Genomic DNA, 13,280 nt, shown 5'->3' on the forward strand with positions numbered 1-13,280 from the left:
TAAAAGCTCATATAAACAGTACGGTGAATGTAATATGTTGCTTTACAAAAAAAAAAATCATAATAATAAATTAGCATTAGCAGAGGCATTTGATGCAAGAAAGCAAGCTTATGCAGCATCAGACAAAAAAAAAAAAAAAAAAACCCACTTCCACTTCACCCCTCTGTCTGTTCAAAATACCTGTCCAGCTGAGCCTTAAACTTATTTAGGCTATCAACTTCCACGACAAGGGATGGAAGTCTGTTCCACCCACCAACCCGCCGGCTAAAGGCAAATTTCCGCACGTCTATCCTACATCTGTCTTTCCTCAATTTGAATTTATGCCCTCTCAGGTGATTATTCTGAGCGAGAGGAAGAATCCCATCAGCATTGAGCATGCTCAAACCATTCAAGGCTTTATACACCTCTATCAGATCACCTCGATGGTGCCTAGTCTCCAGACACTGTAATTTGCAAAAGTTAAGCCTTTCTTCGTAAGAGCACCCCTTTGTTCCATTCACTAATCTTTTTGCCCTTCTCTGTACTCGTTCCAGCAGCTCTACATCCTTCTTGAAATGAGGCCTCCAGACCTGTATACAGTACTCTAGGTGTGGCCTGACCATTGCCTTATACAAGGGAATAATCACCTCCTTATCCCTGCTAGAAAAATTCCTATATATCATTGACAATACACCATGAGCTACTCTTGCAGCCTTATGGCGCCTCCGTAGCCAGGTGGGCAGGAGCAGCAGTGCGTAGCACACGCTTCTTGATTAGACCGGGGTTCGAGCCCGTGACCACCAAATACGGAGGATGCGGAAAGGTCAGGGAATGACCACCGCATATCCCCGGAGCAATATGGCCTTAGTTGCTAATGCTCCTAAAATCCAAAATAACAAACAATAACAATAACAAACTCTTGCAGCCCGTCTGCACTGCTCAGAAAACTTCATATCTGCCTGCACTACCACCCCCAGGTCCCTTTCATTCTCTACCACTGTCAGTGTAGTACCACAGAGTTTATACGTTGCTCTGGGGTTGCTGTTTCCCATGTGTAGTACTTTACATTTGTCAATGTTAAACTTCATTTGCCACCTCTCAGCCCATCTGCTCAACCTTTCCAGATCCTGTTACAGCAGCATAGTGTCAGTAGTGTCCTTGACAACCCTGCCTACCTTTGTATCATCTGCAAACTTCGACATTAAGCTTGATATACCCTCATCAATATCATTTATGAATACAGAAAACAATAATGGACCCAACACTGAGCCCTGAGGGACTCCACTAATAACATTAGTCCACAACGAGCAGTGTCCATTGATTACCACTCTCTGTCTTCTCCCCCTTAGCCACCCCTTTATCCACAGCAGCAATTTGCCTCCAATGCCACACTGCTCCAATTTGTGCAGCAGTCTTCCATGTGCAACAGTATCAAAAGCCTTTCTAAGATCCAAGTATATAATATCATATCAAAGTTATTCCCTGCATCCAGTTCCTTTGTGACTGCATCATAGTATCCAATCAAATCGGTCAGGCAAGACTTCCCCTTAACAAAACCATGCTGTGTCCGAGCTATAGCTGAAGTCTTGTCTAAATGATCCTGCAGTGCTTCTTTAACTAGTGCCTCCATTAATTTTCCTGGAACAGAAGTTAAACTCACAGGTCTATAATTACTTGTGTCAGCCTTTGATCCTCCTTTGTGAATTGGGGTGACATAAAATAAAAAATATAATAAAATAAAATAATAATAAAAAAAAACTTAATTACAATAACTCAGATGTATAGTCTTCAGAAGGGAAAAAAAAAAACAACAGAATATTCTTTGCAAATTATTTACTAGCATTTTCATTCTGATCTATTTTTCCTACTTTACATGATAAATATTGGAAATGTCAATAAAAAACAGTAAACAAATGTGTTTACATGTGACTTATTGGGACAACTGAAGATACATTATGATATAAATATTCTTGAAAGTTACTGAAAGGTGAAGAAGAGTGCACTCATGTTTCATAACTGTATTGTCTTCAAAACTCACTGGATAATTTTTATAGCAGCACATTTACCCCCATGTTAAAGTAGCTGTTTTGTAGGTGTTTGATTCACATTTTCACAAAGAGGGTCCCCCTCTAGTTAAAATTGTCATGCTTATTTATACTTAAAGTATAAATAAGCATGACAGTAAAAATTTAAGTGTATATTACTACTTTTAGTTCAGAAGCGATTAGTGAAATACACTTGTACCAATAAATTCCGAGTATTGAATACTGTAATTCAGTGCTCCAATTCTTTAGGTTCTCTACTAGACGGAGAATTCTGAATATTTTTATATGTTTTAATTGAAAAAAAAAATTAAAAAAATATACAGGGTGCTTCAAAAATGATCATCAATAATTTAAAGGTGAAAAGTACAAACTAAAATAAGCAAAAAAGTCCCAGTGAACATTGGGCTGCAAATGAACCGTTCTGGAGATAATGCACATTTTCTGTTAAGATCCACCACTGCCTATGGGAGGGTAGTCTGTATTGCTGAGACCTTGTACATGCTGGATATGGTAAGGGTACAGTAATTGGTGATGTAAAATTTGCCACACACTGCTATGACTCAGTACATGCTCCTGCAGAACAACCCTCCTTGTCGAAATTCCTGGATTTTGTTCTTTTCTTTCTAACACCCTTCCTTCAACATCAGGTGTTATGCTTCTGGGTGTACTGCTCGTACTCCATGTGCAAAGCACCCGTGTTCTCTAAGGCACTGATGTACCCTGATGAATGTGCACTTGTTGGGCTGCCTTCGGCAGAGAAATACTTCTTGGTACAAACATGCAGCCTCAAGTGCACTGCCTTGAGGCTTTACCATACATGAAGTGTATGTCTGCATACTCTTTGTTGCTGTAACCTCTTTCCAAGTCGACTATCCCTTGAAAAGTACTAGTATGCCTGCTATGTCTCAGAGCATTGAGAGAGGGGAAAGGGAGAGAATGAGCATAACCTAACCTACACAAGTCAGTGGTGGATCCCAACTCTGTACAGTTCACCTTGTCAGCAGTGGATCCCCACTGGAAATGTGGAATATCTCGAAAACGATTCATTTAAGGACCCATGTTTACTAGGCTTTTTTTGCATATTGTAGTCTGTACAGTTCACCTTTAAATTATTGACCATCACTTTCGAAACAACCTGTATATAAAACAATCCACTATCCACATTGAGAAAGCATTATTGAATTTCAACTCTGGACTATTCAATACAAGAAAGGATATTTCGCTAGTGGTGAATCAATCTTCTTTTCTGCAGGTTTCAGTGCAGTTCTACGTTCCTGCATAAGTTTTCGGAGGTCGGTCTGATTAACCTTTTTTTTGGACGTAGACATCGCGTTTTTATCATATATGTCAATGCCTGGATTGGAACTTTACTTTTTGCGTGATATTATGACTTCTGAAAGAAGAGAAATTAAAAAAATAAAAACTTGATGTTGTATTATTAAACACTTTTAACAAAAAGTCCATTAGGGCGTTAAAACACAGTATCGAAAACACAAGTCAAACATTTTTTCACGCATATACAACACTTCAACATAAACATGTTTTCTCGGATACAAAACTCACTGCCCTCTAGATCCCGTTCGGTAATTCTCGAATAACTTTTTCCCAATATTAATTCCAATTAAACACTGAACGAATTTAGAGCAAAGTCCACAAGCTACGAGAGAGAGAGAGAGCTGTAAAAATGTTTTAAATAAGGTCTTGCTTTAGTCGTACATAGTAGTAAGAAAAATAAATTTCCTACTATGCACAAGTCGGGATATCTTCATCTGTACAGAGCAATGAGCAAGCAAGGTTAGCTACTTAGTGCATCCGTCTCATATAAAGAAAATTCACAATTAATATAAAGAGCATAGCTCCAGGGAGAAGTATATTGCTATTTATTTAAATTATGTGCCATTAGGAAAATCGCAGTTTCGACAAAATAAAATAAAGGGATGAAAATCACAGTCCTACTTGCTTAAGACCTTTGTGAAAAAAATTGTTACATTTGCATTACATTATATATATAATTATGATAAGAAAAGTAAAATATAAGTACTACGGGAGATATTAAATATATAATACTAAATTCATACAAAACTTCAAAATAAATCTTTTCAAATTTTTTTAATGAGAAACTTAAGCTCCCATTTCTGAACATAACGTTTTTACATCTGGTTTTATGGTTGAAATGGTTATGCGTACCTCCTGATCCAAACTTTTTAATGATGACCCCTTCGAATTCATGATAGTCACCATCGACGACAAACTTTGTTCTCACAAATAGGTGGTAGCAAATAGAAGAAGACTGGCAGTTGCTTTTACTCCGATTGAAGGAAACCCCTTTCTAGTCAATAACCAAATTCAGATTACTCGATTTCTTTAAATTGTACTTGAAGGGTGAGATCATTTCTTAACTCTTTCTTCTTTCATAAATGTAATGCTGGAATTTTTAGGGACAATGCCAGCATTACATGCCAGGGCAAAGGTTGATGACGTTGTAGAGCGGATATCATCTTTTAATGGCACAAAAGGTGATATTGTTGTACACGTTTGCACTACTGATATTAAGAGTAGGAGACCGGTGGAATTACTTAACAAGTATCACTGTTGAAAAAAACAAGCCGTGAATTAGGATTGAATTTGAAAGTGTGGGAAATTCTGCCCAGACACAACAGGAGGGATTATACGGTGAGAGCCTTGTAGATCAATTCGGCCCTGGAAAGATTGTGCAAGGCTCAAAGGGTAGAATTTTTTTCAGCCTATTCTGTACTTGTTAACAGGAGAGACTGCTTCTACAGGGATGGGATATACTTAAATAGAAAGGGTGAAAGAATATTTGCTGATGCTATCGAGGTAGTGTTCGGTGGGTTGGAAAACTGCTAACTTGGTGGGATACAAGGACCAATAGATTAACAGTAGCCACTTGCAGAGGTGAAAGTGATTCTTGCACTGCTTCTACTCGAATCGGCAGCAACCTGGAAAACAAGATGCAGGGTATTTCAGAGACTACTGGGAGTCTCTGCAAAAAGTTGGATTGCGGTACAAGCAAACATTTGGGTTGTGCTAGGGTAGCTAAGAACAGAAACGTGTATACTTGCGATTACACCAATGATAGGAGTTTCTTAAATAAATTTGATGAATTTGAAGTATTGCTCAAAACATCAAAGGCAGATATTGTTGGGATATCAGAGACGTGGTGTCACACAGATATAAGGAATGCAGAACTGCTTTTTCTGGAGTACAATGTGTACAGGAAGGTTAGACAGGATAGGTATTGAGGAAGGGTTATGCTATTAGTTAAGAAACACATAAAATCCAAGGAAGTGAAGCCAGTCCACATTGCTGGACAGTGCAGTGTCGAGTCAGTTTGGTGTGACATAAGCATTGGAAGATCAAAATTGAAAGTAGGAGTGTGTTATAGGTCTCATGACTCTGATCAGTACTCCCCAAATTCCAGTTCTGAATTCCTTATATCTGTGAGACGTGGTGTTACACAGATATAAGGAATGCAGAACTAGAATTTCTGGAGTATAATGTATAGAGGAAGGATAGACTAGATAGCCCCAGGGGTTCATATATGGTGAGTATGGGCTTGGCACACCCAGGGTCCTGAGGTGGATATCATCATTCCTCTTTTTCTTGGTGATTCCCTTCTACTTCTCTGTCTCTCTCTCTCTCTCTCTCTCTCTCTCTCTCTCTCTCTCTCTCTCTCTCTCTCTCTCTCTCTCTCTCTCTCTCTCTCTCTCTCTCTCTCTTGGGGTAATTCAGAAATTTTTATTTTTTTTGCCTGGAGCAGGTTAAGCCTCAGGCTTCCTTGAACCATATGGCTAATAATAACAATAATAATAATAATACGAAGGGAGGAAGGGTTATACTATTAGTTAAGAAACACATAAAATCAAAGGATATGAGACCATTCGGCATCGCTGGACAGTGCAGTGTCAAGTCAGTTTGGTGTGACATAAGCATTGGGAGATCAAAATTGAGAGTAGGAGTGTGTTACAGGCCTAATGACTCTGATGAGTATAATAAGGAACTGTACAGGGAAATAGAGTAAGCCAGTAAATCAGAGAGTCTTATAATGTGGGATTTTAATTTCCCAGATATTGACTGGAATTTGTGGGTTGGTTACTCACACAATAACAAGCATTCTGTGGACTTATTGGATGATTGTTTTCTACATCAGCATGTTCGGGAGGCAACTAGAGGGAGTAATACTCTTGATCTGATTATCAGTAGTGATTCTTCATGCATTAAGAATCTGCAGATAAAGGAACCACTAGGTGGCAGTGATCACAGTGTGCTGAAGTGGGATTTACTCATAGAGGTAAGAGACATCAAGGGTAAAGGGAAGGGTTTTTGCTTTCATAAAGGCAACTACAGTGGTCTGAGACAGAATTTAAGTTCTATACGGTGGGACCAACTGATGATGATTACCAACTGCAAATTCAAAATGGGAACCATTCAAAGAATTTATCTGGAAAGTTACTAGGCTTTCATACCAACTTAGAAATATTGTTCAAGGTTTAGGCCTAAATGGATATCAGATGAACTAATGAGACATATGGCAGAGAAGAAAAATGCATGGGACACAAATAAATTAATGGGTGACATGAAAGCCTATGATAGATATAAGCTGGTCTGTAACGAAGTCACAAAGGAGATTAGGCAGGCAAATGCAGATTATGAGAAATCTTTGGCAAAGGATGCAAAGAAAAACAACAAAGAGTTCTTTACCTATGTAAACCCTAGAAGGAAAGGGATGAATCAGATTGGTCCACTGGATATTGATGGTTCAACTGTTGATGATCCTGCTCAGGTGGCTAACAAACTAAATGAGTATTTCGCATCTAAATTCACACATGAGGAGTTATTCACGGAGAGGAATGCCAGAGGTAAGTTAAACTCTGGCAGTGAGCTGGGTGATTTGTTATAACTGAGAGGAAAGTGGAGGTGAAATTTTTGAAGATAAACATACAAAAGGCACCCGGGGAGCATGGGATCTATCCAGTTATATTAAATGAGGCAGCAAAGGAACTAAGCAAACCCTTAGCCATAATTATGAGAGCTTCTTTGGACTCAGGGGAGGCAACCGTGGACTGGAGTTGTGCAACTGTCACCCCAATTCACAAAGGAAGATCAAAAGGCAGCACAAGTATTTATAGACCTGTTACTTTAACTTCTGTTCCAGGAAAATTAATGGAGGCACTGGTTAAAGAAGCACTGCAGGATCATCTAGACAAAACTTCATTTATAGATCGGACACAGCATGGTTCTGTTAAGGGAAAGTCTTGCCTGACCAATTTGATTGGATACTATGTTGTGGTCACAAAGGAACTGGATGGAGAGAATAACTTTGATATCATACATGGGGATCTTAGAAAGGCTTTTGATATTGTTGCACATGGAAGACTGCTGCACAAATTGGAGCAGTGTAACATTGGAGGCAAATTGTTGCTATGGATGAAGGGATGGTTGAGTGGGAGAAGGCAGACATTAACGACAGTAAAGACAGTATTCTACTCCAGCTGGATCTAGATAAGTTGGGCAAATGGGCTGATAGGTGGCAAATTAAATTTAACGTTGACAAATGTAAAGTACTACATATGGGAAGCAATAACCCCATAGCAACGTATAAACTCTGTGGTACTACACTGACATTGGTAGAGAACGAAATGGACGTGGGGGTAATTGTGCAGGCAGATATGAAATTTTCTGAGCAGTGGAGACGGTCTGCAAGAGCAGTTCATGGTGTCTTGTCAATGATATACAGGAATTTTTCTAGTAGGGATAAGGAGGTGGTTTATCCCCTTGTATAAGGCAATAGTCAGGGTACACCTTGAGCACTATATACACGTCTGGAGGCCTCATTTTAAGAAAGATGTAGAGCTGTTGGAACGAGTACGGAAAAAGCCAACAAGATTAGTGAATGGAACAAAGGGTTGCTCTTACGAAGAAAGGCTTAAGTTTTGCAAATTACAGTCTGGAGACTAGGTACCTGCAAGGTGCTCTTATTGAGGTGTATAAAGCCTTGAATTGTTTGAGCATGCTCAATGCTGATGAAATTCTTCCTCTTGCTCAGAATAATCAACTGAGAGGGCATAAATTCAAATTGAGGAAAGACAGATGTAGGATAGATGCGGAAATTTGCATTTAGCCAACAGGTAGTTGGTTGGTGGAACAGACTTCCATTCCTTGTTGTGGAAGTTGATAGCCTAAATTAATTTAAGGCTCAGCTGGGCAGGTATTTCAAACGAACGGACAGGTGAAATGGAAGTGTTTTTTTTTTTTTTTTTTTTTTTTGACTGATGCTGCATAAGCTTGCTTTCTTGCATCATATGCCTCTACTAATGAGGATCCTGCTCAGGCGGCTAACAATCTAAACGAGTATTTTGCATCTACATTCACGCATGAGGAGTTATTCAGGAAGGAGAATGATGTAGGTAAAGTAAACATTGGCAGTGAGCTGGATGATTTTGTAATAACTGAGAGGAAAGTGGAGGAGAGATTGTTGAGGATAAACATAAAAAAGGCACCTGGGGTGGATGGGATCTATCCAGTTATATTAAAGGAGGCAGCAAAGGAAGTATACAAACCCCTAGCCATAATTATGAGAGCTTCTTTGGACTCAGGGGAGGTACCCATAGACTGGAGATGTGCAAATGTAACCCCAATTCACAAAGGAGGATCAAAGGCTGACACAAGTAATTATAGACCTGTTAGTTTAACTTCTGTTCCAGGTAAATTAATGGAGGCACTGGTTAAAGAAGCACTGCAGGATCATCTAGACAAGAATTCAGTTATAGCTCAGACGCAGCATGGTTTTGTTAAGGGCAGGTCTTGCCTGACCAATTTGATTGGATACTATGATGTAGTCACAAAAGAACTGGATGCAGGGAATAACTTTGATATTATATATTTGGATCTTAGAAAGGCTTTTTAATACTGTTGCACATGGAAGACTGCTGCACAAATTGGAGCAGTGTGGCATTGGAGGCAAATTGCTGCTATGGATAAGGGGATGGTTGAGTGGCAGAAGACAGAGAGTGGTAATCAATGGACACTGCTCAACGTGGACTAATGTTATTAGTGGAGTTCCTCAAGGTTCAGTGTTGGGTCCATTGTTGTTTTCGGTGTTTATGAATGATATTGATGATGGGATATCAAGTTTAATGTCTAAGTTTGCAGATGATACAAAGGTTGGCAGGGTCGTTAAGGACACTACTGACGCTATGCTGCTGCAACAGGATCTGGAAAGGTTGAACAGATGGGCTGAGTGGTGGCAAATGAAGTTTAACATTGACAAATGTAAAGTACTACATATGGGTAACAGTAACCCCAGAGCAATGTATCAACTCTGCGGTACTACACTGACAGTGGTGGAGAATGAAAAGGACCTGGGGGTAATTGTGCAGGCAGATATGAAGTTCTCTGAGCAGTGCAGACGAGCTGCAAGTGTAGCTCATGGTGTCTTGTCAATGATATACAGGAATGTTTCTAGCAGGGATAAGGAGGTGATTATTCCCTTGTATAAGGCAATGGTTAGGCCACATCTTGAGTACTGTATACAGGTCTGGAGGCCTCATTTAAAGAAGGATGTAGAGCTGCTGGAACGGGTACAGAGAAGGGCAACAAGATTAGTAAATGGAACAAAGGGTTGCTCTTACGAAGAAAGGCTTAAGTTTTGCAAATTACAGAGTCTGGAGACTAGGCACCGGCGAGGTGATCTGATAGAGGTGTATAAGGCTTTGAATGGTTTGAGCATGCTCAATGCCAATGGGATTCTTCATCTTTCTCAGAATAATCAGCTCAGAGGGCATAAATTCAAATTGAGGAAGGACGGATGTCGGATAGATGTGCGGAAATTTGCCTTTGGCCAGCGGGTGGTTGGTTGGTGGAACCGACTTCCATCACTTGTTGTTGAAGTTGATAGCCTAAACAATTTTAAAGCTCAACTGGACAGGTATTTCGAACGAACGGAGGGGTGAAATGGGAGAGGGTTTTTTTTTTTTTTTTTTTTTTTTTGGCTGATGCTGAATAAGCTTGCTTTCTTGCATCATATGCCTCTACTAATGCTAATACTATTGCGAATGCGAATGGATTTCGAATTAAATACTTTTTTTTTAGATCAAGGGCAGTATTTCAAAATAGTAATTTAGTTTATCGTCAAGCAAACACAAACGTTGCTATACTAATCCCAATAATTCTCCCTTAGAATTTAAATTATAACACCGATTAAATAATATTATTGATCCCTTTTTAACCTCATTTTTACAAAGTTGAATTTTTTCTTGAAATCCATAAAATTTGTCTGTACAGGTTAGTATCTTTTCATGTGATCCTTTGAATTTCGATTTAGCTCATTCAGAAGCTGAAAACTATCAATTAAATAAGCTGGTTTCTGGAGACAATAATTATCGTTCAGTAAATCTGAATAGTAAGAATTATTCAAAAAATAAAATAAACATTCCAATGTATTCTTAGCTCATAAACTCTTGATAAAACTCTTCCTTTTGACAGCCAACGTATTTAATTCTGAAAAAGCAGAGAGTAGTATTCCAATCCCATTTCTTCAGACAAAGCTGAAAAGATAAATGGCTATAACGATTTTATGAAATTCACCATCTTGATAATGTAATGTGGAACGCAGATCCACACGCAATCATTCAGATACGAGAGCCTCTGCTTCTTTCTAGTTATGAGAGAGTCTTTGTTATTTGAAAGTAGCACATTTTCGATTCTCTTTGCTCCTTTTGTCCCCAAGAACAGACAATTTCAATGCAGGCTGGTGGAATAAGTGATTTTTCAATTGTATGAGATTTGGATTTGGCTACCAAATGCAAATCTACATTCTCCCTAAAATGAGGCCTCCAGACGTGTACGCAGTACTAAAGACGTGGCCTGACCATTGCCTTATACAAAGGGTCAATCACCTCCTTTTCCCGGCGAGCAACCTAACAACAAACGTCTTGAGCTCGATTTGATACTGTTGGAATCGAATTCATAAAAGAACTTTGTTTCCTATTTTGCATTTGAAGTGGCTAAAAAAATTAAAAACTTTTTCATGCACATGAGGATGTTTCGTGGTAAGTGCCGGCATAGTTTTCTTTGTACTATTGCTTCATTTAATAACTCTTCTAGGCAAATAAGTTATATGGGTCAAAGTAGAGAAGAATTCTCGGAGCATACAAATGCATATCTGATTTTAGAATTACCATTAGTATTAGAAGAGGTACATCATGCAAATAAAGCAAGCTCATACACCATCAGCCAAAAAAAAAAAAAAAAAAACCATTCCGATTTCACTGATCCATTCATTCCAAGTGATTGTCTAGTTCTGCATTGAATTTATTTAAGACATCAACTTCCACAACGACAGATAGAATTTTGTTCCAGCAATTAACCACCCGCTGGCTAAAGGCAAATTTCCGCACATCTATTCTACATCTGTCCTTCCTCAATTTGAATTTATGCCTACTTAGGTTTGTAATCTGAACAAGTGGAAGAATCCCATCAGAATTCAGCGTGCTCAACCCATTCAAGGCCTTATACACCTGAAACAGATCAACGCGCAGGTGCCTAGTCTCCAGCCACTGCAATTTTCAGAACTTAAGCCTCTCTTTGTAAGAGGATCCCTTCATTTCCCTCACCAATCTTGTCACCTTTCTCTGTACACGCTCAAGCAAATCTACATCCTTCCTAAAATGAGGCCCCCAGACCTGTACGCAGTACTAAAGGCGTGGCCTGACCATTGCTTTATACAGAGGGACAATCATCTCCTTTTCCCTGCTAGCAAAATTCCTATATATATTAATGACAAAACCCCATGACCTGCCCTGGCAGCCTGTCTGCATTCTCAAAAAAACTTCATAACTGACTGCACAATCACTCACAGGTCTTTTTCATTTTTTTCCTCCTTAAGTGTAGTACCACACAGTAGGTACTTTTCTCTGGGGTTACTTCTACCCATATGCAGTACTTTGCATTTGTCAAGGTTAAACTTCAGTTGCCACTTCTTAGCCCATCTGCCCAAATTATCTAGATCCTGTTGCAGTAGCACACTGCCATTATTGTCATTAACAACCCTGCCAACCTTTGTATCATCTGCAAACTTCGACATTAAGCCTGATATACCTTCATTAATATCATTGATAAATACACAAAACAGAGGATCCAACACCGAACCCTGTGGAACTCCACTAATAACATTGGTGCACGAAGAGCAGCACCCATTATTCACCACTCTCTGTCTTCTTTCACTCAACCATCCTTTTATCCATTGTAACAACTTACTCTTAATACTATTCTCCTCAAATTTGTACAATAGTCTTCCATGCGGAACAGTGTCAAAAGCTTTCCTGAAATCCAAATATATGATATCGAAATTATTTTTTGCGTCCAGTTCCTTTGTAACCATATCAAATTATCCTATCAAATTTGTCAGACAAGGCTTTTCCTTAACAAACCCATGCGGTGTCAGAATTATTGCTGCAGTATTGTCTAGATGATCCTTGAATGCATCCTTAACCAGTGACTCCATTATTTTACCCGGGACAGAAGTCAAACTAACTTGTCTGTAATTACTCGTGTCACCCTTCGATTCCCCTTTGTGAATTGGGGATACATTTGCACATCTCTAATCCATCGAGACCTCCCCTGAGTCCAAGAATGCTCCCATAATTATGGCTAAGGGATTGTTTACTTCCTTTGTCGCCTCCTTTAATATAACTGCAGAGATCCCATCCACCCCATGTTCCTTTCTTATATTTAACTTCAGCAATTTCTCCTCCACTTTTTCTCAGTTATTACAAAATCATTAAGCACCCTGCTACAATTTGATAACCTTCTGCCATTTCCAAACCTTAATAACTCATGTGTGAATGTAGATGCAAAATACTCATTCAGTTTGTTTGCTATCTGAGCAGGATCATCAGCAGTCGAACCATCGATATCCAGTGGACCAATCAGATTCATCCCCTTCCTTTTGGAGTTTATATAAGTAAAGAAATCCTTGCTGTTTTTCTTAGTATCCTTTGCCAAAGATTTCTCGTAATCTGCCTTCGCATGCCTAACCTCCTTTGTGACTTGATTACAGACTAGCTTATATTTGCCATAGGCTTCTGTGTCGCCCGATAATTTATATGCATCCCGTGCTTTCTTCTCTGTCAAGAGTCTCTTTAGTTCATTTGATAACCATTGATGCCTAAACCTTGAACAATATTTCTTAATAGGTATGAAACTTTTAGTAGCTTTCTTGATTAATTTCTTGAA

General features: G+C 39.0%; 1 protein-coding gene across 1 annotated transcript in view; it reads right to left on the reverse strand.

Annotated features, from left to right (window-relative positions):
* Positions 1-3,469, reverse strand: part of LOC150075189 (zinc finger protein 830) — a 106,762-nt gene extending 103,293 nt beyond the window's left edge. Inside the window, exon 1 of the mRNA XM_090388393.1 lies at positions 3,231-3,469. Within this exon, the coding sequence (XP_090244519.1) occupies positions 3,231-3,352 (122 nt within the window). The 5' untranslated portion in view covers positions 3,353-3,469. The remainder of the gene's footprint in view (positions 1-3,230) is intronic.
* Between the last annotated feature and the right edge of the window lie 9,811 nt (positions 3,470-13,280).

The sequence above is a fragment of the Mastigoproctus giganteus genome, chromosome 14, assembly GCF_048544385.1.
Source record: "Mastigoproctus giganteus isolate SK-2022 chromosome 14, ASM4854438v1, whole genome shotgun sequence".
Lineage (NCBI taxonomy): Eukaryota > Metazoa > Arthropoda > Arachnida > Uropygi > Thelyphonidae > Mastigoproctus > Mastigoproctus giganteus.